Raw genomic sequence first — 27607 nt, 5'->3', positions numbered from 1 at the left:
AAGAGTCGTGTACTGTCATACAAATGTTTGTCGTGACTTAGTTGAACTTACATTAATATTTAGCTATTGGTAAATATGAATGAGCAAAGTCCATTTGGCAAAAACGGACATAAGAGGGATCAAAAATCTGTGAAGTTTACAGGGTAGAGCTAGCGAGAATGTGCACTGCAACAGTGACTAATTGTTCCTTCAGATGGACCTTTTTAATTGAAACTGGCACAAGTCTTGATTGTTTTAGCAAGAAGGTGGGGACCATAGAGTTTTGTGCATTCTACACACCTTCAGACAAATCATCCTTTCTTTAATATGTTGGTGAACATGTATTATCAAGGTGTTGGAGCTAAATTGCTCTGAAATACATCACGGCAGTTTTTCTGTTCTGCTGCAAATAAAGTATGAAAGATGCCTCTTGATTTGGCATCTGTTTGTATCTCAGAGCAGGTGTTACTTCCACTTTTAGCACGTTTTGTGCATGCAATATACACAGATTGGATCTACTCTGATTTGGAGATTTTACTTTATTAATGCAAATTACAGTTTTTAATTAATAAATATTATTTTAATTAACTTATAATATTATAATGTAGTATTAAAATATTATAAATATTGCTACCTTCCCACTACCACCATACTTTGATCCTTCCAGTGTTTCCCACATGGAGCCTCATAAATTCTTTTGTATCTGGGAAAAGATAGAATTTCTGTTTATTCTGAGTTATCATTGCTAACTTATGTTAGCTATCTCTTCCCAGATATAAAGGAATTTGAAATAGTTCTGGACAATTATTTAAGTGCCTTTGATTGTTCTGCTTCAGTTAAAAATATTGCTATCCTTTTGCAGGATCTTTAGGTCTGTTACTCTGCTCAAATTAAAGAGCATTGTAGGAACAACTTCTCCCACAGAAATTTATTAAAATCAATACTAATATACTTGTGTGGAAAGGTTTGCTCTTGCACACGAGCTCTGAGTCAGAAAGCAGGTATTTGGATGACTGCATTGAGCTAGCAGATGCTGTTCACGTGAATTGCTGAATGACTGCTTAGAACCCAGCCCCACACCTGTAAATACAAGCAACTTAAATTGACTTTGATGTCAGTGGATCTGGCACAGGGGTGGCAATTCTGATCAAAATAGGTGACTCACAAGATGTAAAAATGTAACGTTCACTGTTCTTCTTGCTAGTGATATAAAGCAAAGCAATAGAAATCCTGGACAGGAGGAGCTATGGGATTGCAGAACCTGGGCTACAAAGGCACTGCTTTCCCCTTCTTTGTACTTCTGCAGTACCCTGATGCATTTCTGTCCTCTGACTTCCACAGGAAGTCTGAAGACCTGATACTCTTCCATTGCTCTCATCCCTCGCCTGGGATATGATATGGCTAAACCTTCCCAAGTGTTTGATTGCCTGAAAGTTAAGGCACGTGCCCCATTCTGGGGTGACCTTTCAGAGATGGCTCTGCCAGTAAGAAAAATAGAGAAGGGAAAGTAGCAACTGGAATAGCTGCTCGTGGCTGTCCAGTCACAGCATCACTGTGACAGCTGCTGCATATACAGCAGCACAAACGCCCAAACCCCAAATGTGAGGGAAAAGCTGGTCAATCTGTTTGTGTGAGAGAGCAATGGGGAAAAAAAGAAAGACTTTAAAGGTAAAAAAAGGGCTCTGAAATGATGAAGAAGCCAAAAGTTGTTATGTTTTTCCTCTCACTGAAAATTCTGTTGTTAATAGCAGATGTATGAGAGAGAGAATGTTTATTATTATAAGGTGAGTTTTGCAGACCACATAATGTGCCTGCTCTATTTACCGGCTGAGCTTCTTGATTCGTCACCTGCAATAATCTTTACATGGTTAATTTATCCACTTTTAGATTGAAATGCTTAAACTGGAATATCTTATACTACCCAGCAAATTGAGCATATTATTTTGTGCCAAGACAGAAAATAAAGCAAGATTTTTAAAAGCCTTATAGAGTTATGCTGTAATTAGTTTCAGCTTCCCTTGCATATTAATTTTCTCCTGTTCCTTTATGTAATTTGGAAAATGTCTTCAGAACATGATGGCACAATCAGTTAAGTACCTCTCAGAACTCACACACTAAACTGCATTTGCTCTAACAACTATTATAAAGCAGCCAGCAAAACAAATCCTCTGTTATTCTGTACAGTTCAGCTTATCAATGCAAACAGTTTAATATTTATGCTAAGAGGATTGTCACAAGTAGCTTCTGTTCCTTTAATTCTTGTTTTAAATAAATAATGAGAACATTTAAACACATTACTCTTCCCAGGGCCCTGAGGTCGGCTAATCTTATTATTTATGAAGTGATGTGCTACATAATAGTACTTAGTGCATGTTAACAGATGCTATTATCAGGGGCTGATGTGGAGAGCTGAAGATATATTGGAATGTTATGTGTTAATACTGTCCTTGCAGTGTAATGTACGATGGATTGAGTGCCCAGGATGCTGGTGCGGCAATTAACCACACACCAACATGGGTGTAAAGCTGAAGTATGTTTTCTCATGGGGGTTACACTGCCATTAATAATTCCCAAGAGAAGAAGACATCTTTCATTTGGAAACTGTCTCTTCCAGAAGGCTGACGGTGTACACAAGGAAGTTTAGTGTGTCCATATTTTCAGAGTTCGTTTTACAGAGATGAAAGACACATCTATGTTTAAAACAACTTTAACATTGTTACAACGATTATATGCTTTCTAGAACATGGATTTTTAAAAAGTCTTACAAGAGATAAAAGTGTGTTTCTACAATTTGCTTTTTATATCTTTCAAGAACTATGTAGACCTGCAGTAGATACCAAAATTACAGTACTCCTTAGCATTTTTCTTTGTCTTACCCTATTGCAAACATTAAACAATTAATCAGCAACATGCAAATTGTTTGAGAAGAACATAACAGAGAGGTGGAGAAATCCTGCTTGAACTGGGACAATTTTTTTGATGCGGCATGTTGTATTACAGCCTAATCTTAAGAGAAGTGATGGTTGCCAGTTATAAAACTTTCCTCTGCAGGCTGCAGTTCAGTTGAATATTATAATTAGACTTCACTGGTATTGATGAATAATCCATTTAATAAAAAACACTGTAATTTAAACATTTTCTCTGGGGACTAGCATACACTAACCTCTTAATTTAATTTTATTGAAGTTTTGCCCACCTATTCATCATTGGAAGTTGTTATTAACCTCCATTTCCATTTATCTTTATGGAATTTTCTCTTTTTATATTGCCTTTTTCAGAGCTAAGCATGGTGATACACTTGTAAATCTCCAGAATCTACAAAGCTAGTCCAGCTTCTTTAATATTGTTTAATCTATCCCCCCTGACCTTAATGCAGTAAATTCAGTTTAATCTTTCTCAATAATCTAGTAATACATTGGAAACCGGCAAACATTTAAATCTGATAATGGTTTAATCACATACTTTAAATAACAGCTGAGATAATGAAAAAATAATTCACCATATAAAGGTACACTAACTGAGTTTTCTCTGTGATTGGCTTTTTGAGAAATCCCTATAGAAAACACAAAGCCTACAACAGAAATCAACTTCACTGTAAATGAGCAATCCATTTGGTCAGAAGATGTTGTATTTCTTTTTTATTATCATCTTTCTCTTTAAATTAATGCAGAAATATATCCTCGCTGAGTATTCAGTTTCTTGATACAGTTTTACCCAAGTAGTTCATCTGCTTACTTTTCTTTTCAGATGCCAGTCAGAAGCAGCAGAGAGCTTGCCAGAAGACCAGAAACCAGAATGCCATCCCTTCTGGACAGATGATGAATGTAATATGCCTCTGCCATATGATCTTGAAGAAATAATTGCTAATCTACAAAATCTTGTTCAGTGGGTAGAATAACAGGTAACCTTTCAGACTAGAATTATTGATGCTCATCATTTGGAGAGAAGCCTTTTAGTTTACCATAAATCTTTTCAGCTTTAGGATTAATTGATCATGTGTTATTTTATGTGTCAATGCAGATTTTGCCGTTGTTCACACAGTACCTTAGTTACTGTCTCATAATAAAAGAGAGCAGGCCCCAAACCTACAGAAACAGATGGTTTTTAAGACCTGAAGTCCAGAACACCAGCCTCAGTTCTTTCCTCCTCCACTCTAATTCCCATTGACCCGACAGCCTGTGGATACCCGTGTTTCCATAAGTTCCCTTGATGTCTAGATTTCACCTTCCATGAGTGCCTGGGACTGCCTCTGGCTTGGCAGGTTTGAGCAACATAAGGTGTAGCTCACGCCTGCACAAAGCAGAATCCATGATCCCGGCATCCTAATGAGAGGGCAGCTTGGGGTGAGCCTGCTGAGTATCTCCAGGATAGAGCTGTGCACACAGTGCAGTGACTTCTTGGCGGTGGAGAAAGTCCTTTTTGCAGTGATTCCTCATTTCAGAGCATTTTTTCAGATGAGGAACTCTGAAGGAGCATCCTGACGTAGATCCCAAGACTTTCCTGCTGGTTTTTATCATAGCAATAGAGTATTACTGGGAGAGATTTCCAGTGTGAATCTATACCTCCTGGGCTCTCTGGAACTCAGAATTCAGTTCCTAACCATTGCTTTGTGTCTGCATGTTGTGAATCCTGTTCTGAGGCCAGGTTTCCCAGTGCATTGTCTAAAGAGCTGATGGACCTAAGTCCATGGACAGATTAGATTTAGGTGGTGTGATACTGGGCATTGCAGCATCTGTGTTAATCTAGTGAGATCTGTGAGAACAAAACCAGAAGACTATGAGAAATGAAGCTTTTTGTGATCTGTGTTGTAATAACATGCTATAAAAAGAACAATTCTATGTTGGACGATACAGGGCACTCCTGAATGAGAGGAAGATTTTTCATTTGGTTAAGTTCTTCTTTAACTTGATCTGGTGTACGCCTTTTCCTTTGCCATAAAAAGCAGAAGAAAATCATATTATGGTGAAACAGCACTCAGTCTGTATTACAACTACAAAAGAAACCAGTAAGACTCAGAGCTTGATGTTGCCACCAAGAAATGAGTACGCCTCCTGTGTTAATCGTCTGTTTAAAATCCCTTTTGAGGCCAGGCTTACCCAGAGCATACCAGTACCCTGTGCTGGCAAAGGGCTCTGTGTGTGGCTGCGCCTTGTACTGCCGAAAATTGCACTTCTGACAGTATAATGTGTGCCAGACCTCCCTGGAGCTAAAGAAGCTGTGCCAGCAAAAAATCAGTTTTAGTGGTATAAAGCTGTGTCCACACCTACCAGCTTTTGCCAGGACAATTATATCAAGTGGAGATTGTCCCTCTTCACACCTTTGACAATAGCTATGCCAGCAGAAGTACAAAGACCTGCATCAAGCACTTTCATTGTAGTCCTGGACTTCTGCTAAAACTGTTAGCCACCCTGTGGAACGTAAAGACTCTGAAGAATAAATTATTATTTAAAGTAGGTTTGATTATATTGTGACCTTGATCCACACATTTATCTGTTGGTTCTTGTGTCATAGATTTCTTAACATCCTGAAATACTCTGTTACTGGCATAGCTTTTTCTTTCCTGCACTAGCTAAAGCTGGCTCTACCAGTGGGCAAATAGCATATATTTGGACTAATGCCACACTAAATACTGTTTTCTTTGGAGATCACTTAGAGAAAAGCTAGCTGAAGATGTGGGAATTCTGCTTTTGAAAAGGCAGTTCTCACAGAAACAGATATTACTTTGGAAATGAGCAAGATGAATTCAAACAAGCTAACGATGTAACACCGTTAACACAGCATTTGAGGGGACTGTTTGTTTGTTTATGCTGTTACTTTATGATTATTCTGTGTTTAATTAAGCGCTGCTAGAAACCATGGGGATCACAGTATTGAAATGAATCTGACAGCCGTAAAGGGAAGAGAAAGCACATCAATGTTGTAGTGTGCAGCTGAAGTGGAGGCATAGCTATTAAAAATGATTGGCAAATAATTATTTCCAGCAGTAATGAAAAATAAGCACTGTTTTGGTTTTTTTTTTTCTTGTATTAAGAGACTGCTGGCAGCAATAACAGAATTTAAAAAATATATGATTCTAGGTCTTGTCTATGCTGAAGATTTAAGCTAGTGAATTAGCTAAACTAGTAGTAGCCTCAGTGCAGTCAGACAGCACTCATTTAAGCCACGGATGGCAATGACATAGACAAATTAACACCTTTGAAATGGGTAAGAGCTGAGATTCACTGGCAAAACACCAATAATCAAGTAGGTAAAGAGGATTAATGCTCTGTGTTGCATTCCAGTCTCACATCATCTAGATCAGTGTAACTTGATTGAGTTCCACTGAAATACAGAAGTATAAGAAGGTTTCATATCTTCAAAGCCCACAGGAGCTGATAGCAAAGACATGAGTAAAGTTGATGGAACTGTTTGAAACATGTAGTAATGCTAAAGGGTACCCCAAGAGGAGAACATGGCTAAAGGTAAATTCCATAAAAAACCTGAGAGATCAAGTGCAAATTATTACTGTGTTTGGATTACATACTAGAAGCAAATACTTTCATGTTTTCTTTATTTTATTTAAATAGTTATAATTTAGTTCATGTTGCAATGATACTTTAGCAATCTGTTTATATTCCAGCATTAGTGAACCCATTTCCATTTTGGATGAGCTGAAAAACACAGCCTCCAATGGATGTTGTGTGTATAGCAACTGTTTGCCAAGTCTGGATGCTCTAGAGGCAGGAGGACCAAGGTCAGTTTTTTTCAGGGAAGAGGTGAGAGCATAAATTAGCTTCTAACATTAGATTCAGTGATTCTTTTTAAATGGTGAAGTTCACGACTTGGCTTACATTTACTTTTCATCAGCCGTGAAAGAATTAAGGTAAAATAGTTCACTTGCACATGTGTGTCAGGCTAAATGGATTACAGAAGATACAGATCTGTTTGCCTGTCTGCACTTGCCTTTAGACAATATTCATCAATTTTACAAAAGCTACTGACTAAACATGGAACCAATACAAATGAAATGCTCGAGGCAAGGGCTTTCTTTAAAAAATCTGGTAGAGTTGGTTTTACACTGATAGAAAGGAAATGTTGGCAGAAAATGAAAAAGTTTTATTGTTTCTGTAATTTGGGGGATGAAAGGTAAAGGCCATTTTTAAGTATTTGATAGAAAACTGCTGTGTTATGCCATGTAATTAGAAATGCTTTTATAATGCTTTTTTCGTATTTCTGTATATGAAAATATTTTATCCTGTAGGTCTTTTCTTCTTGTTAAAAGGTTATGTAAATAAAAAATATTAATCTCAATACAGTAGATTGTAAAAGCATCATGCTTCTGCTCTGAGCTTTACAGCACATTTTGATCATCTAAAGTGTAACTAAGAATGCCATGAGTAATCACTGACTGGAAACTGTCCAGGATGGGTAACATGCAACATAATAAATATCCAAATCAGTTGTCTTATTATCATCCAGATATAGTTTTAGTTTTACTGGTAATGACGCAAGATGCACTTTGAAATCATGCTGGACTTCTTAATGCTGTGGCACAGATTCAGGGATTCCAGTGCCATAACAACAGGAAAAAGATAAATGAAAAGAATACCATAATCTATCCTGAAAGATGGCTAAAATATTGTGGTGTGTTTAGAGTGGGCGTTGCTCCTAGTGCAGTTTCATTAGTCCTGTGTCATGCAGTGGAATCTGGGCTAAGGTAAGAGAGAATAAACTAGCCCAAGAGCTGTTCTCTAAACTGGGATGAGAGGAGGGTAAGAGAGATGAGATGAGATGCACATGAGATGCAAGAGATGTGCTTTCTCAAGGCCATAACTTTATTAACTTAACTCATATGGGAGTCATTGAGCAGTAACTTGTACAGTGCAGGGCAGGATCTCTCCCGTAATTGTTACCACCTGGTGCAAAGTTAATGTTGGCTCCTTAACCCCCATCATGCCCCCAACAGCTGGTCCTCAGCTTTTTGCGAGGAGCTGACCACTGTTGTCTTGCACCAAGGTTACAGAGATGGGAAGTGCGGTTGTTGCACTGTAGCAACAGGCACAAGAAACCCTGATCCCCAGCTTCCACCTCTGTCCTACTACACCTCCATGGAGTGAGTACCTCCACTCAACATTTGTTTCCTGTTTGACATTCAAGTTGCTGCGGCTCATCTTCTGAACTGTCCCACTGGTGATCTGCTATGGAGAAGGGTCAGACAAACACTACACTAATCTAGCTGTAGAGAGTGGGAGCTGTTAGGGACTGATGAAAGACTCCAGCAAGAACAGACATTCAATGTTTCTGAGAACTCCCAACCTGCCTGATTCTGACCATCACCTCACCCCACCTGTAAGGGCAGAGGCAATCCTGAATAGAACCACTCTTCTCTTCTCTTTCCAGTCCAAACTGGGACTCATCACCTTCAATGTGGCCGGGCTTGCATCTTACTTTACATGCATCTGCCCTCTTCACCTTAGCCTGAGGGCATTCATTGAACAAGAGAAGATAGTTTATGCAATTGCAAAAAGACTGTTCTTAGGCTGCAGAACTGACTGAATAACATGTCAAATAAAAGCCAACAAATAACTGATAAAATTATCATATGAAAATGCTGATGTTTGGGTGGGAGCACTTCACACATGACTTGAAAACTATGGTTTATCTTCTTGTTGCTTTGGAGATACAGCATTCAGAATTCACGTGATAGAAAAGGACGCACTGTGCTGTGGTTTACATCCTCTAATACTCCACTGGTTTTACAGTGCTTGTCCATGATGAATCAGAATTTGGTCACAAAAGTTGTTCTCCTCCCCCTCTGTATCATCAAATACTTGCTTTCATGCCAACACATCTTGGTCTGATTAGTCCCCTTGATTAGAGGCTAAAGTAGAAAGTCAGGTGTATAGGATTCCCATTATCCTTTATTTCACTGCTTTTAAGAACAGGTCAGATAGAGTTATTTCAGTGAAAATGTGAACAATCAACTTCTGTTTACCATTAACCTTCAGTTTTCTTTTCTTAAAATCAAGTCAGGGTTTGGTAGGCAGTTATTTTCATGCATGTCCCTTGATCACTGGAACAATCTGTCAAAAGCCATTAAAGCCTCTATTAGATTGAGCTGCATTCAAAGCTGAACTATCCAATCATTTAAAGGGCTGTGATGATTGTTTTTAATATAGTATACATTTCTTTCTCTCCCCAAGTAGTAACATAACTTTGAAACTAAGCATGTATGACTAGGGCTTTTTGCTATCCAGCATGTCCTGGGAAGCTTGGTTTCTTGTGAAGATGAATGTCTACATAAAAAAGGAACAAACCAATGCAGTGAAATCACCTGTATATTCTCAGAAGCTTTTCCTCCATTTTTTCCTGTTTCATTGTATCCATCAAGGTGTAGCGTATATGGAATTGGAAGAAATTTTCCAAGGTCCTTTGCTCAAAAGCTTCACTGAAAAATTCAACATCTAATTGTAGTAATATTTCAAAGTGGATTTTTATCTTAAGATGTCAGGATGCTTTACACAGAGAAACTGAGGCAGGGGTCAAAAGTGCAGCTGTGTTCTGATCGCTGCCACTGGAACAGAGCATACGTAACCCCCGGTCACTGGCGAGTCTCGATTACTTCCAGTTCATCAGCTCAGTTTACAGATGAAAGGTGCTCACACAGAACTCTTTTTCTCCAAAGATCTATCTGAAAGTGGAGCTGGAATCTGTCCACCTCATGACATATTTAACATATTTTTAAATTGCATAACATACAATAATATATCTCATGTAATAGAGATCTTTCAGGCCTCCTAATCTTTGATTAAACTTCTCAATGAATCTTTTAGTTACATTCCAGGTCCTGGAGCTCTCAATGGGAAAGGTAAATTTTATTGGAACTATGAAATGATTCCATGGAGAAGATGCAGATATGCAGTATATAATGTAATATAATATACTATAATACAGTCCACACTCTTTTAGCTCTATTTTAAGTATGACTACTGCCCACCCCACAAGATGATATAACTGCTGTACTAAGAAAATACCCTGTGGGTATCTGGGTGCTGTTTATCAAGGTGAAGATGCATTGCTGGGACAAACTGGAATGCTGGTTTTGCACCTGTTAGCACTTTTGTCTGGTACCTATTTGGTAGTCTGGTAGTACTTTACCGAGAGCGCTACTTTTCTGGTTGTTTTGATGAACATCCTAATAATTTATTGCCCAAACATTAGCAAAGCATTCCACAATTCTTTCATTGCTGTTCTTTCTCTTCTATCCACCAATACCCTTTCTTTCCCTTTTGTATCAGTATTAACAGTAATATTATTAACAGGTTGTATTCTTTGTTAGGGTGACATGACTTTAAAGTGATAAAACATAAAAGCTATATATCAGCATTCTCTCAAGTACATTTATTTTCAAACTAATTACTAGGATATTTTTGTTCCTTGCTTACTTGGTACTGCTACATGTAATTTTTTTTAAGGACTATTTATATAACACTGCGAGATATATGGTGATATTTAAATTTGTGTTATGTATTTGCTAGTTTACTGGCATTTATAAAATAAACTATTTAAAGAATCTGTTTGTCTATCATTTGTTCTCCAGAAGGTGTTAGGTCTTGTCTTCAACGCCTCATTGTTGCAGTGAATGGAAGAAGAGGAGTATATTTTTCACACCCTCTAACTTCAGGTGCCTACATGAAAAAAATAATTTCTTCAAGCTTCCTGTGTGCTGAATAGTGAGAGGTAAGCTTCTTCAAAGGAGCAAACACACAAGTGCTCTGAATCTACTCTTCAGTGGGGCATATCCCTGTAACTAAACTGTTACTGCAAGTCCAAGTTAGGTTGCATAGTTATACTCATCTGCTTATGCTGACAATTTAATAATAAATAGTAAATAAACAGTAAACAGAAAAAAGAGATAATTATGAATTTATTGTTATTCTTGAAATTAATGGAATTAAATTATGTTTATATTGCAAATCTAGAGCGAAGGCAGATTAATTTCTGTTACTTTGGTAAGACTCATACCGTAAATGGACATGACTGGCTTCTACTCCCTGTAATAGTGTTTCCTTCAGCAAAAATTTATGGCTCTACTACTAAGTTTAGAAGATACTCTTCTGTCCATGCAACCCCACACTTCCCATATTTGACAGAAACTCTTATATAAAGCTCTACCAGCACTGCATCAACCTGTTAGAGTGTATAAACTGTTTGTTCTATGTTTGTTGCAGTAGAGTTTGCAATTTAAAACATGTGTGATCATGTTAAACAAGGCAATATCAAAGAAATGTGTCTTGCACGTAAAGTAAGAGGTGGTGAGGTTTGTGATGTCTGTTGTTTGTAGGGAACTTCATTCCACATTTTTATGTGCCACTAAGTAGATTTTGTGGAGGGCTCTACTCAAAGGAACAGTTATCATCAGCTGTCTCTGCATCAGAGCTGTGGATAGCCTAAAGTCGAAGCTACCCCAGATTTGGGTTACAGAGCAAGGCAACGACCATTACTACAAATTCACTTTGATACTCTGAAGAGTACTGTTGTAGAGTACAGCTTGATGTGCAGATGCCCATGCTGCTGAGATGCACTGCAGTGTTCTGTATTACTTGGAGTTCCCTTAATGCCAAAGGCTGTGTGCCCAAGTTATTCTGCATTACTAGATTCCAGCCAAGAGGTGAGGAAAGCATGAATAACAGGTCATTCCCTGCCAGGATGAAATGGAGTCTCCAAGCCAGAAAGGGCTGACAGAGAGCATTATTCACAGATACTCCAGCTTAGAGTCGGTAAGGCATCCAAAAGAGAAGGAATTTTCTTTCTTAGCTTAGAACATTCTTTCTTTGGCTTTAGAAAAAGTTTAATTGTTTTATCCAAAAGTCAGTATACAGACCCATTTGTGAAACCAGTATTGTTCTGGAACATTTCTGACAAGTCAATGTAATATACATTACATGTATCTGTAAAGACCAAGATGAGCATTCCTGGGATCTAGTCCCTTAAGCTGTTCCTTTTTTTCTGGTTCTCTCAGAGTCAAAGATTCCCTAGATTTTCCTGTTCCTTAAGTTTTCATTAAAAAGGGTAAAACACAGGGCAGTAGTGCCCTTTCAAAAGAAGGTGCAACCATCAAGGGGCATTTTCTGGAGGGATAAAAGCACAAGGAGACTTCACTCCGCTTCACTCAAGAGCAGGCATCTTTTGGGGGGTTGGAGGGGATAAGGCACTCGTTCAATCTCTGCACTCAAGAGTAGCTTGTCTTAAATGAGACAGAGACTAATCAGGATGCATTGCTTGTTGGTTTTTTAATTTTACCCTAATTCCATCCTTTCTATAAAAAAATCTGTCATCAGAACCTAAATCCTCTTTGAGGAGAGGGACTTGCAGTTGTCCTGTCATCATAAAGACTCTAGCACCCTGTTACATACAGTCATCACCCCGCAAATAAGAGTTTCACAAAGGTTATATGCCCTGCTATAGCTAAAAGATATTCTCCTTTCCCTTTGGTGTTAAGACTTCATTTCTGAACTAAAAGGTCTCAGGTTAAATTGTTGAAGTCGCAGGGTGCAGTGTATCTGTCAGCCAGTGTCTTTGTTTTGCAGTAATACAGTTGTAGCAAGAAGTGGTTTTTTACTGAACATTTTCTAAAGTGTTGGGGTTGTTTATTCTGAGATCATTCAAATTAGAGAACCATCATCTCAAAACAGAAGAACTACACTGAGTTTGTAAATAGGTAAAAAGAAGTAGAGAAAGTTTGTGTCACTCTGGATACTTGTTTTTTCAGTGAGTAAAGAGTATAGTTTTAGACTTTGTAACTGTATCACATCTTATTTTCTAACTATATTTCTATTTCTAACTAACAATAGCATGCATGCAAGTTTTTGTCTGATCTATACAATATTCTCTTTGCACAATTATATTTTATTTCAACAGATATGTGTGAAACTTGTTGCATAACTATCACTAAGATTTTGGAATTAACAGCACTTAATAAATTAGGCTTCTGTTACTATCCTATTCCTAGCTGAATCTTAATTATTAGGGTGAAAATAAAGAGCACTCTTTTATAGGCCTTCATATTTTCTGTTTACAAGGATTTTACTAGTATCTAATAAATGTAATGACCTCTAATAACAAGAGGAAGCGAAATCCCACTTAGCAAATTCATAGCTTTTCAATGGATCTTGTGGCTTTTCTGGCATTTCAAACCGTAGGAACGTAAAAGCTGTTTAAGGAGCTGTTGCTGGGTTCAACTAGCTGCAGAAACTGTTAAGTTATTTTTGTTTCTCTTTTATTGCTTAACCTCTGGGGCCTAACTCTGGGCTACCTGATAAAGCAGTTGTTCAGGAACTTTAAACCGTACAAGCTTTGACTTGATAGACATAGAACAAGGTCTTCTATTAAACATACATTTTAAAAACATAATTTCAAATCTGGAAATTGATTGTGGCTTGGCCTACTTATTTTGAAGAGCTCACTGTTCCTTACTTTCTTTGCTGATATTATTAGATCTATTGTTCTTTTACCAGAACTCCCAGCTGATAGAAGAAAAATCAATGTACTGCAAAGCTCGTTGGGCAACAGCACTTCCATTAGAGTCAAGGCCACAATTAACTAACTAAGACTAAGTTATGACATTTCCACTTTTAAAGGTTACAAACGCTTGTATTATGCAGCTCCCAGTATTCTCAGAGGGCCAGAATCAAACATGCATGAAGCAAGCTGGGAACAGAGCAGTCTTTTAAAAAAATTCCATATAACACACTAATTTTTAGTTCATACCAATATGAGAATTATAGATCATGCAGAATTTCTTTCTAATGCTGATTTTTAAACAATGTGTATGTCCAAAGTAACACCTCTCAGGATTTTTTATTTATCTGCACGCCCTTACGATCACTCGTTTCAGTCACATGCTGATCTCTCAGCTGCCTGTTGCAATGCGCATTTGGCACTTGGCCGTACGGCACAGAGCAGCATGCAAAGGGATCTCTGCGTCCCTTCTAGACGCAGCAGCCTGAGCTAGCTCATCTTGGATTGAGGAGGCTCAGAGGTCTGTAGTTCAAACACACATCTGCCCAGCTAATGGGGTCAGAACATCTTCTTCCAATAATGGATTGGTTCTCTCTTGGGTAAAGTGCCTCTAAGAGAAATTGAGAGGAGAGCTATCCTTAAATAAGATTTGATGCAGCCCAGGGGAATGACAATTACAGCTTTTACTAACACTGTTCCTAAGGCAAAGTCATGCTTTGTAGGAAACAGTGATGGAGTAATCGGGGAGCTTTTTTAGTGTAGTCACTACTAGACGGGTCCATGCTGTGGAAAAGTTCTGTGAGAGAGAAAATTAAGCTCACATAAGTGGCTTTCTAATGGAGACAGTGAGAAGTGTCCCTGTGTGGGTCACCTTGGTAAAGGCTGAGTTATTTTCTTCTTGTGCGAAGTGCAGCTGGTGATGGCAACAGATATTTTTATCCAGCAGGTGAAAAACACAAGAGCCTCCCCTGGGCTTAAAGTACAGGGAGGCAGCTGAGATGTACAGTTAAAGAAGGGGCTGCCAAAATCAGTTTAGGATTGAAACTAGAATTCACACCTGAGCAGTCCTTTACTGGGGCTTAGCATGTCCCATGGCATAAGGTTCAGCCGGAGGGCCAGGGTAGGGCTGGGCACAGGTGGTTATAGTGGAGATGGTGGGCTCCATCTCACCTGAACTTTATCACTGTCCTACTCACAGGTATTATTTCCCCTTGTGCTGTTGCGTGGACTGTGCACACGGTAGCAGCAAACCTGCCTCACAACTCACGAGCGCAGGGAGAACACGGTTCCTGGGCAGTAGCCCTCAGTGGCAGGGAAGGGAGATCCCACCAGCTAGAGAGCATCAGAGCCACTGCTGAGCCCACATATATATCTGAACAAAAGCTGGGTTGGGTTGCTTGATTCCCTCTGAGGTTACTGGTTCCCAGTAAGTCCAAGACATCCTGGAATTTTCACCCATTGTTCTTGAATTCAAAACCTGATTGCTGCTGCCGCTTGTGGTTAATAGTTCTGAAACATAAATTCTCTCTTCCCTTTAGTACTGGGGGTATAAGTAGCGCTGAAGCAACAGTGGTACTTACCCAAAGCAAACCTCCAACTTTCCCCAGTAACCGCCTGAGCAGTGTATGGTAAATACTGGAATGGTCGTGCCATTCTTCTTAATTCTTATTAACTGTATATACCTTTCAGAGCTTCATGGGGTAACAAATAAAAGAATACAAGCTCCTGTAGTGTAAATATATCCCAGTGTTAAGGAGTAATGAAAATAGATTTCCTGAAATGTACTGCAGTATTTTCTATTATTTAGAAAAACACCATACATCATTATTTTACAGAGAAGTGAAATATGTAAAAACATTTCTGTAGAGTTCTTTTCTAAAGCTAACAGACGGGGTTTTTCCTTTTTTTTAAAGCAACCATTTAATAAAGTCTGACACTTAGCAATGTTTGAAATAATTTTTGCTGCTCTGCCAGCAGTTGGCTTTGCTGTGAATCTCTAAAGACAAATCCATCTACAGTGAATCTAGCAAAATTCAGCTCCGTGTTGTATGTCAGGGTTGAGGACTACTTGTCAGCTCTGGCACTGTCAGATTTTATCTTTAAATATGACAGGCAATTTGTTCAGGGAGCATTTCTGAATGACAAGATATAGTGGTGTTGTAAAACATGGCACCTGTGTGGTATGCCCTGCCTTTGTGGACATCAGAGGCTATTGTTTCCTTTGCTATTAGACAGCCACAGTCACACAATAAGGTGTGTAAAATGTTCACAGAAACCTTTTAAATAGAGTAGCAGGAAAGTAGATACCCTCTGGTCATTTAAGTCAGGCCATTTATCATTTTATCTTATAAAACACAACATTTGCTAAAATATGATGTAAAGAGAAAACCAAATGCTCTGCTGAGCAATGCTGATGCAAGCCCAGGGTTTGAACCAAGCTGTAAGAAAAGGGTTTTATCTCTAAAGTGCTGTGCAGTAGAAAAATTAGGATTTTAACTCTTTCACAATCAGACAGGTAGCAAGAGCCACTCAGAGGGCTGTTGTTGTTGTAGGGGATGAATGAGGTCTCACTGAAATATCCGCTGTTCACTGCTATGGGGCCTCCTGGAATGGGGCAGTCAGAGCAGATGATGAAACATTGATACATGTAGTATGGTTGGTTTAAATAGAGGGTAATAGTGGATAATCTTCTTACAATATAAATCAGATCAAACTAGCAAAATTAAGCTGGATACATACTGTGGGTATGCCACTGCTGAAGTCAGTGGAGGGTTCTTCCACATCATGGGAGTCATCTTCTTCAGAACATGAGTGTAAAACTGAGCAGATCTGGAAAAATCTGGTACTACAAAGACACTGTATGCAGGCATATCCCAGTATGTCTGTCCCTGAGCAATGCTAATGCTCTGCTGACAGGGACTGGTGGCCACATTCTGGAGGAAGTGGGAGAGGGCCTACCTATTCTTTTAAAAGAAAAAAAATCCCTTTAGACTCTGTTTTTGATGTGTTTCTGTTATCTAGGAAGTGGCCAAGGTACTGTTGACTGAATGCCTTCTGTTCCTGCAAGTGCATGTCAGCAAGGACTAGGCCGTGCCTCTCCAGTGGAGCCGCCGTCCCGCTTGTACCCTTTGCAGGCAGGAACCAACCCACTCCTGAACCCACCTCTTTAATCCTGTGCTGCTGCCACTACCCCTTGCTGTCCCTGTTTATCTACAGACACATAAAACTGCTTTAAAGGCAGGGGGAGAAGATACAGCTCTGCTCTTATAGATTAAAGAACATATTTAATCTATGATGTGCATTTCAGTTGCCCTTAGTGGCCCAGGCCAGGACTAAGGCTCTCGTAGATCTGTGACACGGGAAGTCTGGATTAAGGCCATCCTGTGTAGATTTTCTAAATCCAAGAACAAGGGAAGTATCAAAAGACAGGTTTTTGATTTGCAGTAACACTGTGATCAAGTCATATTAGTGTCCTGTTGTCAGCTGAAAGGCAATGCAATATTTGGTATTTTACTCAAAGTCTCACGTCCTGGAAATCACTGATTCTGTAAGAACATTGTTTTAGCTTTCATATAAGAAGCAAGTATCTGGACTCTCTGTTTACAGCTGAATGGAATAGAAGTGAACTCTGCAAACTCAAACACTAGGTGGCAAATACAGAGATATCAGTTAAAAATGTGCATTAGTAGCAAAACAACGATCTCCATGGTCGCAGCCTGCCCCATTGATAGCATTTAGTGGTGGTAGTACTGAGTGTGCACGTAGCTTTAGCCTGGCAGCTTGAACAACAGTAGATGTAATACAAACTGATGGGCGGTAGGATAGGATCAGTGGTTAAAAAGATGCAGCAAATGTGCAGTTGGAGCCCTCATTGGAAGGATTTGGCATAGTTTGAATATACTTTTGTGTTTCTTATGCTGAATAGAAATTAAGTACTCTCTTCTTGCCTAGGTGTAACTACTTTAAAGGAAATTCTGCAGATGAAGAAGAGAGGTAGTCTGTGCTATTTCCTTTGTGAGAGACAAAACTATTTGTCATGTTCACTCTTAAGTGTGGTTTCCCCATCTTCAGTATAAGAATATGATACATTTGTTGTTAAAATAGCTTAATTGTGTTCAGATAGTTGTGAATTCCCCTCAGATATTTTTGTCTGTTTCTTTTTTACATGCAAGATTACCATAATTTTAAAACCACTCGGGAAAACTGTACATTCATCTTATCTAAGCACAGATCATTTGGCAATTAGGTCCATATTCTAAGATGGTTTCCATAATAAATGACAAGCACAAAGCAACCCCAGAGGATTAATCATTCTACCTGGTTTTCAGGTTAGAAGCAGCCTCTCTCTTCCCATTGACTCTAGGGACAGCAAAGGTCGCTTGCTTGACTAACTTTCAGGTAGCTAAATTCGGCTGAGGAAAGTCATCTTTGGTCATCTAAGTCTCCCGACCTTCTCATAGACATAGAAGCCTAGATATATCACAAAGGTGTTTTTGAGGATTGTTTGTCTTCTCTGTGTTCACAAGCACTTGACCATCGGTGGTATCTTAACTTCATAATGGAATCTAATTCAAAGGGCTTTTAAAAACAAGGAGAAAGATTTTATTGTAACTAATAGTGATGGATGATGGGTATGGTCAACAGAGCAACATAAATTTTTATGCCATGCCAAATGCTAAAAAGCAGACAAACTCACTAGTTCAGGGAACTCGTGTACTTAAACATAGGAAAGTCATACAGGGAAATGTTTTCAGACCTTTCCTCCATTAAGAGGGCAGATAAACACCCAGTGAAGTAATTTTGTCTGCCCATCACCAAATAACGTACTTTGAAATGAAGTGCTGCACTGCAGTTCTACCCTCCTCAAGCCAGTGGCCTTGCCAGCAGTTTTAGAGGGAATGTAATTAGAAGAAAACGCCTCAAACATTAATGAAAGCACCACATACATCAAAATTAACTGCCCCAAACAATAGAAGCAGCTGTGTGTAACTATCAGTTATCTACCTGATGATTTTCATTTGGAAATACTTAATATATAACTGTGCACCAGTGTATAATCTTTTGCTGTTATAGCAGTTTCTCCTCTAAAATACTGTAATTTGAATAGTTGAAATATTTGAAATTTGAATATTTCTGTTACAGGAAAACTGAGATGTGCCAGCTAGGAAGGAGTAGTTCATCATATTGTGCACTCTACAGATGTAATACACTGGTGAGCATGCTTTAGTAGTTCTTTCTATAGGTAGTCCACAGATACAATTTAATACTATCTGCAGTAAAAGTATTGCAGGTGTTTTTAGTGGAAATAGTAGGTTTTTGTTTTAGTGGGCTCCTTCTCTCCTCAGTTTTCCTTGTGTAGCCATGAAGGTAGTTATCCTGTAAGTGTGGGCTTATACAGGAATCAAAATAATGGCGCAAACACACAGGAATGGCTTCCTTTAGCAGGGGAAAATTGCAATTCATTGATGTATAAGATGCCACCCCTCTCTGGGCCTGAAACATGAAGGACGTGGTTATCCACAACTATAGTAAGTATAAGATGACAGGAAAGGGAAGCACATATGCACAAGCTCCATTTACTTTCCCAGTTGCCCAGGAGGAAGCCTTGAGTCTGTGGCAATGGAGAGAGCTAGAAACATCATGGGAAGGAGCCCAAAGAGGCTGGAAGAAGCTGATGGACATACTACATGAAAGCAGAAAAGTAGTTGGGAGTGTTCCTCGACAGTTCTGAGTTTACTATGGTGTTTTGCAGAAAGTAGTGCTTTTGGTAGAGTAAATAAGTTAACATGTTCTGTGATTAATAGAGGAATCAAATTCAGGCATGGAAGTTTTTCAGCATGACTCTTCTATCTGTAGGAACAAGGCTTTGGTACCCCTGCAGACCAAGGTTGGGAAGACAGGCTCTGTTCCTTGTTCTGATGTTTTACAACTCTTTCTCCTAAATGGGGAAAAGCCTGTAAGAATGCATTTTCATCATGTGTTCCTCGCTGAGATGTCTTAAAGACTTTTGAATTTATGGGCAGCTTTAATCAAATATGAAATAGAAATCCAAGTCTCACAGCAAGGGCTGTGTTCTAGGTAGAGGAAATACTGAACAACATGGAGAGCAGGGCTGTTGTGGTGAGGGGATAGGGGCAGGATTTTGGTGATAAAGAATCTGAATCCATGGGAAATTAGGCTTCATTAGTTCTGCTGCTCACAAAACAACTTCTTTCTGGTAACCCTGGGAAAACCACAACTCTATCTGCTTTACACTTATAAATCAAGGGTGATGTTACTTACAGTGCTTTGACTATATAAAAGCTAACATTTTTCAAGCTTCCAAGAATTACCCACAATGGATGCACATTCTTAATTCATGTTTGCTTGTATCAGTATGACACTCTGGGTAGAATCAGGCTGGGTATGGAGCTTTTCAGCCCCAAACCAGCGGGCATATATTTAGATTTAAGTTGCATGGGTTTCCCAGTTGAGAAAATGTGTAAGTGCTTTGTTGGGTCAGGGCTGGTCCTTTGCACCTCAATTTTCTAACTTTTTCAGCAGTTTATTTTAGAAAATGTCATTTAGCCTGGTTTCCTGAAGAAGTTTGGTGTTTGAAGTTGTGCTGTATGCTGATACACGTGTCTGTTAGCTCTGTACCCTGATCACCAAAGATCTATTTAAATCAAATTTAACTGAGGGAGGTGCTTAAGTTTCTGCGGGTTTCGTGAAACTAGAAAAGAGGCATTATTAACACCAGTAAGGAAAAGGCTGTTTTGAGAACTCAGTCCTGCTAAAAATCACCTAACCTACACAGATATGAAATTATGAGACAGGGCTGCAAAGCAAGTGAGAATTATCAGGTCATATGGCTCAAGGAGCTACCTGTGTTTTTTACTGTGATAGAGCTTTAAAAGCAAACACCATATAAAGACAAATGTTCAGAATTTTTAACCCAAAGTGGGAATCTTTTTCTTGCTGAGGGACACATGTGGCAGGCTGCACGTTAATGCAGACCGTAGCATTGTCCAGAAGCAACAGAAGCAGTCTCCGCGGCTGTGCAGAGGTTAGGAACTTTGGTTGCCAGCTGGCCACAGGCTCCCACCCCTCTTCACCTTCCTAAACTCACAGAAGGGGAACAATGAAAAGGAGGGTGGCCCAGACATACTAATCTGAGTCCTAGGATGGAGAACAAATAGCTTGTCAAATCACAGTATTATGCGAGATAATGTTTCTGTTATTCCTACAAAGAGTTGGCAATTACCTTGCAGTTTTATTTTGTTTTGCTTTTCTTTAAAATCAACTGACTATCAATCTACAATCAATAAAGAAAGTTGCCTGTAGGCATTTCTACCTTCACATCTACTTCATGTATCAGCTGCTGGTAATTTATACACAGTCAATAAGACACATTTCAAAAGCGAGTTTTTTCTCCCGAAAGGCAAAACTGCTCTAATTTACAGCTGGATATGAACTGGGCAAACATACACCTGGAGTAAATGTAATTTCTAATTTACAAGAAACTCCAGTGAAAGATCTGATCTACTCTCTATGCAAGTAATCTATGGATATTTATACTATGATAACTGGAGAGCATAAATTGCTTTTGTTTTTCCTTTTGGGTATCTTTTTCATTTGTTTGTTTAGCAAAACCTACAGGGGAAACTAGAACAACTATAATTACAGTCACATTTACAAGTTGTGGGGTCTGTAGATAATAAGTTACAAGGCATTTTTATTGTGCTTTTTTATTATTATTTAGTTAAAGAATGCTTTTTTCCCAAGACAACCCATCTGTATTTTGTAGGAAGGAGAATCAAAGCAATAGCTGTCAAATATCAGTGAGATAGCAGATTTACAAATTAATCCCATTGCTTAGTATTTCCACAAAGGTTGAAATCTATAATTGGTGCTAGAAACTATAATTAACTTATTAGAAGCACTCAGGCAGCTAGGTGTGCAAAATGGCAGCAGGTGTGTAATATCATTAGAAATACTCTGTATAAAAAGCACCTCTGAGTTTTATCCCTTTAGTTTCATGCTACCGGCTGCCAATTCGATTGGTTAAGTAGTTTTGGGCCATGCAATACTCTTTCTTTTGGATTGATGTGTTTATTACTTTTTATGACAGGGGATCCCAAGGCAGATGTTCAATAAAGAAACAAGCTGCTACAGACCAGAGTAAAGAGATAGGTGGTGTAGATGCAGGAAATTGGGAAAGTTATCATATGCGCTAAGTTGTTATTGAAGATTTTGCTCCCAGCATTTGTAGCAGTTGTGTTATATACTCTTCCACAGACAGTAATCTAACAGGGAATTATTGAAAGCCAAGTGCCAAGATTTTAAATTGCACTATATGATCTCGAGCTGCTACTCAAACAGGGAGCTGGAGCTTTGAAATTATAAAGATGTGGCCAGGCCATTTTTAGGAGAAATGCGTGTGGACAGTTAGAGCTGCTTTGCTCATGCAGAGCCTTTGCACACCGAGATGCACAGCTGAAGAGCTTTTTCTGAGCACCTTCTGCAATCATTTACATTACACATTACATTACATTTACATTTCACATTACAAAGTGAGTGAAAATCATTGCTGGAAAGGAATATAGTTCAGAATTTGGATAAAGAGTGAGCAAATTAGAGCTGTATAGAGAGCTGATTTATGGATCAGTCAAAGCCAAATTCCGCTCTGTCTTTGCAAGTGAAAATGCAGGTTCATCACATTTAAGTGAATGGGATCCATACAGATGGATACACGGGGAAAAACAAGGAGAGAGACAAGTGGTTTAATTCCTATAGCTGTTCCTAGCTTGGTTTGTGTTTTGCTTAGTCTTAAAGGGGAGAGGAAATACAAGTTTCTTTCATTGCTTCCAGAAACTTTTGAACACTCCTGTAGGGAAAAAGTAAGGATTTTCTAGAAAGTCTTCTTGGCATAACCCAGCCGTTCTTTTTAAGTGTTTTAAAAGGAAGCAATAGAATGTGATGGACATAAAAATTTGCTTTTTAATTGATTTAGTATATTTTGCTGGTTTTGTGACTTTAATTTAAAGTACTGCAACCAGATATGAGGAGAGCTAATGATTAACGAGAGAGATGTTATTTTCTAATTAGATTTTTGTGAATGCCCCTAAAGCTCTGCCCAGAAGCAGAAGCTGTCCAACAGATTTGGATGATATGGCGAGCAGACTGTTCTGCTCCATCCACCTTCTTTGATCCACTGCTTTCCTTCGGTTTCTTGGTGGCAAGTATTTAGTGTCATCCCTGAAACAGTATTCTTCCACCTGTGTTTTGAAGGGATGAATGTCTCGTTCTGCCTTTCACCACCTCTGCAACGCTTCGTGTCTTACCCCTGTAATCCCTTCTGACTTTTCTGAGGCTCAGCTGTTCAAACTCCACTGGGCACAAAGTGCTGCCCTGCCTTCTCTTGCAAACAAGAAGGTGTGACTATGCCATCCCAGATCTTCCCGCTCCCTTGTGTGTTGACAGTCACTTGAAACCTCCCTTCTTTGGTTATAAGCCAGCGGCAGACTTGTTCCAGCCTGCCTCAAAGGCAGTGCCCTCCTGCACCCGCTGCCTCTGCCTCCTGATTTATACATTACAATGTGGGCTACAGGGGAAAGGAAGGAAATGTGTAATGGTCTCTTGCTGTCTGTGGTGGGAAATGCTGTTCAAATTCAAACAGTCCTGAGGGCTGCAGGACTTACCATGGCCTGAAACAGCAGATTTCATGAGCTAGGACAAGTAGTCCAGGTCGTTTCATTCTCCTCTAAGTGGAAAGCTACTGAAGCCTTCAGGGGGAAGAAAAAGCTCAAGAAGTTATCAGATTTAGGCTAATTATTAGACTGTTTATCAGACCAGGCTAAACAATACACAATTTAGAATTTCTGTTGATTGCAGTTCACTTAGCAGCAGACACTAGGACCGGTCAGCGAAGGCTGACACTGTGTGGAAACAATCAAGAGAAATGCCAAGGATGTGTTAAACACTTAAGGCAGAAGAGAAAGCGTTGTGACAGCAGAGTTGTATTAGAGCGGGGGGTGAATGTAAAACTCAGAGAGTACTTTCAGTAATGGGATGTGTTTCGTCAGTGCGTCTCAAAGCACAAAGACAGTTGGAAGAGACAATACAGACCTCACGAGCTGAGGAGCAGAGGAACAGGGGAAAGGAGAATCATGCTAAAAAGCAATATAAGCAGTTGTAGGAAGTGACGTTTTTAAAACAAACCACTGTGGTTGCTGCATCGTACAAACCTAATAAGACATAGTGAAAAATATTGGATTTATTTTTACAAGTTAAAAGTGACCTTGTTGGCCTTATGAATGGATTCACTTCTCACAGTACCTCTTAAGGGCATTAGGGTTATGACTAACTCATAAAAATAAATCCAATATTTTCCCTTTGGCCATGTCATATCCAGTGTTGGAATTCAGCTGTGAGAACTGGTGGGGCTCCGACTTTCATTTAGTTTGACCTCCCATTATGAGAAGTACCTAGCTCTCAATCCTGGTGGGCTGCAGCATAATTCCAACAGCAGTCATATCACATACCGAGTGGAAATAGAGAAAAAATCCAAGAAGGCCTAGAAAATAGAGGGTTGTGCAACACAGTATATAACTGAAAACAATATATGAAAGGAATAAGAGTTTCAAATACTGATAGAGTTTTTCTCTTCCCTGTTTTTCATTTGATCAAGGCAGGACAGCCAGTTTAGTCATGCACTGTATATGGAAAAAAAATCCAAGCTAATGACTTATCTCATACAGTTGTTCATTTCTGTTGGAGTCAGAGGAACTTAAAAAATCCAGTCAAGAAAATAACTGGAGAACAAGTGGTTTAAAAATGTCGTTGAGGGCCTTAAAGGTGATAGACACACCTAGCTAGTATTTGCAATAGCACAAAACCTCTACTGAGCAATAACCTAGTCCAAAGCAGTTGGAAAAAACAGTCAAAACTGTTTTCAGCATTGATGGATGTCTACAGCTATGAATCTGAATCTTTGTTCCTGCACCTTTATGGGGCTCTGTTGCTCACTGAGGGCCTGTATTGGATCCATGCACACAGGTGACTTCTGTGTGAGGTAAACATACTGTAGTCACTGTCATGTGTGGATGAGGAAAGGTTCATTGTAACTGTGTACCAGCTGTGTTCTTTTTATAACCCATGTATTCTACATATCTCTTCTGTCTGTTTCTAACAGGCTCAGCTGAGTTCATCCTCCTCTTGGCTGAATAACTTCTAAAGGTCTGGTAAATGTATCTGGACATGGTCCTGGGCCACCAGCTTGACATGGCCCTGCTTGAGAAGGGGGTTTGAACCAGATGACCTACAGAGGTCCCTCGCAACCTCAACCATTCAGTGATACCATTGTCTTACATCTGAGCTGGAACAACACAGGCTTCTGTATAGGCTAATTTACCCTGTCAAGAAACGTAAGGTGGGCAAAAAAACAGTCAATGGCATAGGAGTGATAGTGTTATGGGGTTAACGAGAAGGTTTGCCAGTTACAATTAATTAGGCCAAGCTAAAACAGAAGCAGCATGAGATAAAATATTTCCTGCATGCACTTCTCCTTGCAGGGGTAAACCCTTTACTAGTGTAACTTGTGTCAAACACAAACTCTGGTGCAAAGAACGTACAAATCCATTTCTCTGTGTTTATCTGAAGCCAAGCTGGATTCCAGCCTTGGTTACTGCAAGGTTAATTTTGCCATCATTCAGTGTTGCCCTTTCTCCTCACAAATTTTCTCCCAATAACTTGAGCAGCATGCTGAATTAGAACTGTAGAAAATCATGAATGACATGCATATGTTGTAGGCATTTTTGAGGTTGCAGGGCTAACAGTAAATATTCACACTTAAAATATTGAATTTAGGTTTATATGCCATGGAAATGTTGAGTACCTTCTTTGCTTTGTTTTCTCTGCCTCTGCTTTTCCCATGATTCTTTTATTACACTGAACAAGTTCCGTATCTGTAACATCCAGAAGTTGATGAGTTCTCATATTGCATTTCCTTATTTTCTCTGAAAAGTTTCAATGAGTATTATTTTACCTGCATTATTTTGGTGTCCAAAGTATTCCCATAGTCAGGTCAATCATGGGAAAATTTCCATTCCCCAGAAACATACAGGATCCAGAGATACAGGGTTCCCTAAGTCAGTGAGATTTCAGCCCGGCTCCGTGCTGCTCTGCTGTGCTCTGCACCACTGATGAGCTGTTGGCTTTCCTACAGAACAGCCCCCGCGCCTCAGTACTGACTTCACACCCCAGGCCAGGCAAATGCCGTGCTCTGAGCATCGCGGTGACTTCTGCAGTAGCTACCACATGCTAAAAAGGTGTGCTGGCAAGTAAACCATAACCACAGATTTAGCTTTCTTTTATGAGACAGCTTTGTCAGGATTTAAAGGTGTTTTTCCTAAACGTGACAATTTTTTGAACCAGCTAAGAACTCTTATTTATATAAACTGGCTCTGATGTTACCTTGTGTAAAATATGTTTAATTTTAACCAATGCATATTTGAGTTATAGTTTCCATAAATATTTGTGAATACATTATGATAAAAATCTAAAACCTTGGCAACAGTTAAGAGAAGAGAATTTGCAGATAAAAATCAATATTGCCTGCAGTATCCCAAGAGAACATACTGCCAGTGAAGTTTAAATTAGCTTTGCCCTAAAATCCAAGACGTTCCTGCAGCACACTTTAAAGCATCTTAAAGTGTGAAGAAGTTAAGCTAATTACTGTAGCATTTGAAGACAAGACATTTGTAAAATTAATGGGCTAAAGTCTGCAGTCTGTCATTCAGCAAAAATTCCTACTGCAGTTGTGTATTTATTACAGAAGAGCTGCAGAACTTGATCCCTTGTTTAAACAGTGATATCTATCAAGAAAATACTCCAGTTACTGTGGGTTTTTGTGATTTCTGGTTACACAGTGAGAAGAGGGGGAAGTTGGACCATTTAGCTGCAAGAATCATTTAATGTTATCTGTCCATGACATCAGGACCTCACACCAATCCCCTGCAGAGACATCACCTTGCACCTCTCCCACTGACTAGGTTTGGTCTCCTGATGCCTCTGGGTCCACAAGGCCAAGCCTACATTAGCAAGTCATGCAGCCCAATCAGAGCAGCTCTGTAAAGCACAGTATGTGATGCTGAGAACCCAAAGTCCACACTGCAGGTGTTTCAGGGAAGCTTGTATCAAATTAGCTGGGGTCTGCTCCTGTAGGCTGAGTGCTTGCTGTCAGCTGGAGAACATTAGGTTTAATTTCACCTGAGAGGATCCCAGCTCACACAGTGGCTTTCTGCTCTGCAGCGTAAACCAAAGCATGGGAAGTGGTGGTGTTCAGGAGGTTCACCTCAAAAGTGTGCTCCTCATCTGTACTAACACACTAACATAGATGCATCCTGATAAACTAAGGGTACCTGCAGTAGCTGTGACTCCCACCAGCCCCAGGGACTGTGGCTGCTCTGCAGTAACATTGCCAGGGGTGCAGTGTCACCTACTTCAGAGTGCGGTGAACGTATTCAGGATCCCAGGCTCTGCCGCTTTACCTTTTGACAGGAGTCTGTTGAGATGTGATGTCCATATCTTGCATGGAAATGAGAGCAGTAGAGCCCTTTGGAAGGGACATTGCTGCAAAATGGCTCCGTTGCCCTGCAAACAGGAGAGATGAGCAGAGCTAGTTAGAGTGAGGACAGGAAGGACGTTTACCTGGAGACACAAAGCCCTGCCTTTGTTTTAGGCATGAGCTCTGTTCAGCAGCTTTGTTCTTGCTCAGTGTTCAAGTGCTCACACAGGGGCATGAGTACAGAATACAAATAAATAGGGAGGGATTCAGTTAACGGTTTCCTCTGTGAAGTGTTAGGAGGATGCAAGCTTCTGTTAAAGTATTTATAGGGCAAAGCACTGGTCCAATGCAATTCATTGGCACTATTCACTGTAAGAAGTGCTGACCTCTGAGCTCAGGCTTAGGAAGGCAAGTTGTTTGCTATTCAGGTTGTTCCCAGTCTGTTTCTCCTCTAAACCAGCCCAAGTCACTAGTGCAATTACAGAGAAGACTGAAACAACTTGTGTTGCCCCCTTAATGACAAGTAGCCTTGCTCCTTCCAGGCTGCAGAGGCGTTTCTTCCACATCTGTTTTTTAACTGAA

General features: G+C 39.5%; 1 protein-coding gene across 1 annotated transcript in view; it reads left to right on the top strand.

The window, feature by feature from the left end:
- Positions 1-3877, top strand: part of FTO (FTO alpha-ketoglutarate dependent dioxygenase) — a gene marked incomplete at its 5' end in the record, with an annotated part of 193028 nt that extends 189151 nt beyond the window's left edge. The window contains one exon of the mRNA XM_029085605.1: positions 3727-3877. Within this exon, the coding sequence (XP_028941438.1) occupies positions 3727-3877 (151 nt within the window). The remainder of the gene's footprint in view (positions 1-3726) is intronic.
- Between the last annotated feature and the right edge of the window lie 23730 nt (positions 3878-27607).

Source organism: Antrostomus carolinensis, unplaced genomic scaffold (genome assembly GCF_000700745.2).
Source record: "Antrostomus carolinensis isolate BGI_N321 unplaced genomic scaffold, ASM70074v2 scaffold42196, whole genome shotgun sequence".
In the NCBI taxonomy this organism is placed as follows: domain Eukaryota; kingdom Metazoa; phylum Chordata; class Aves; order Caprimulgiformes; family Caprimulgidae; genus Antrostomus; species Antrostomus carolinensis.
This window is presented reverse-complemented; position numbering and strand designations above follow the sequence as displayed.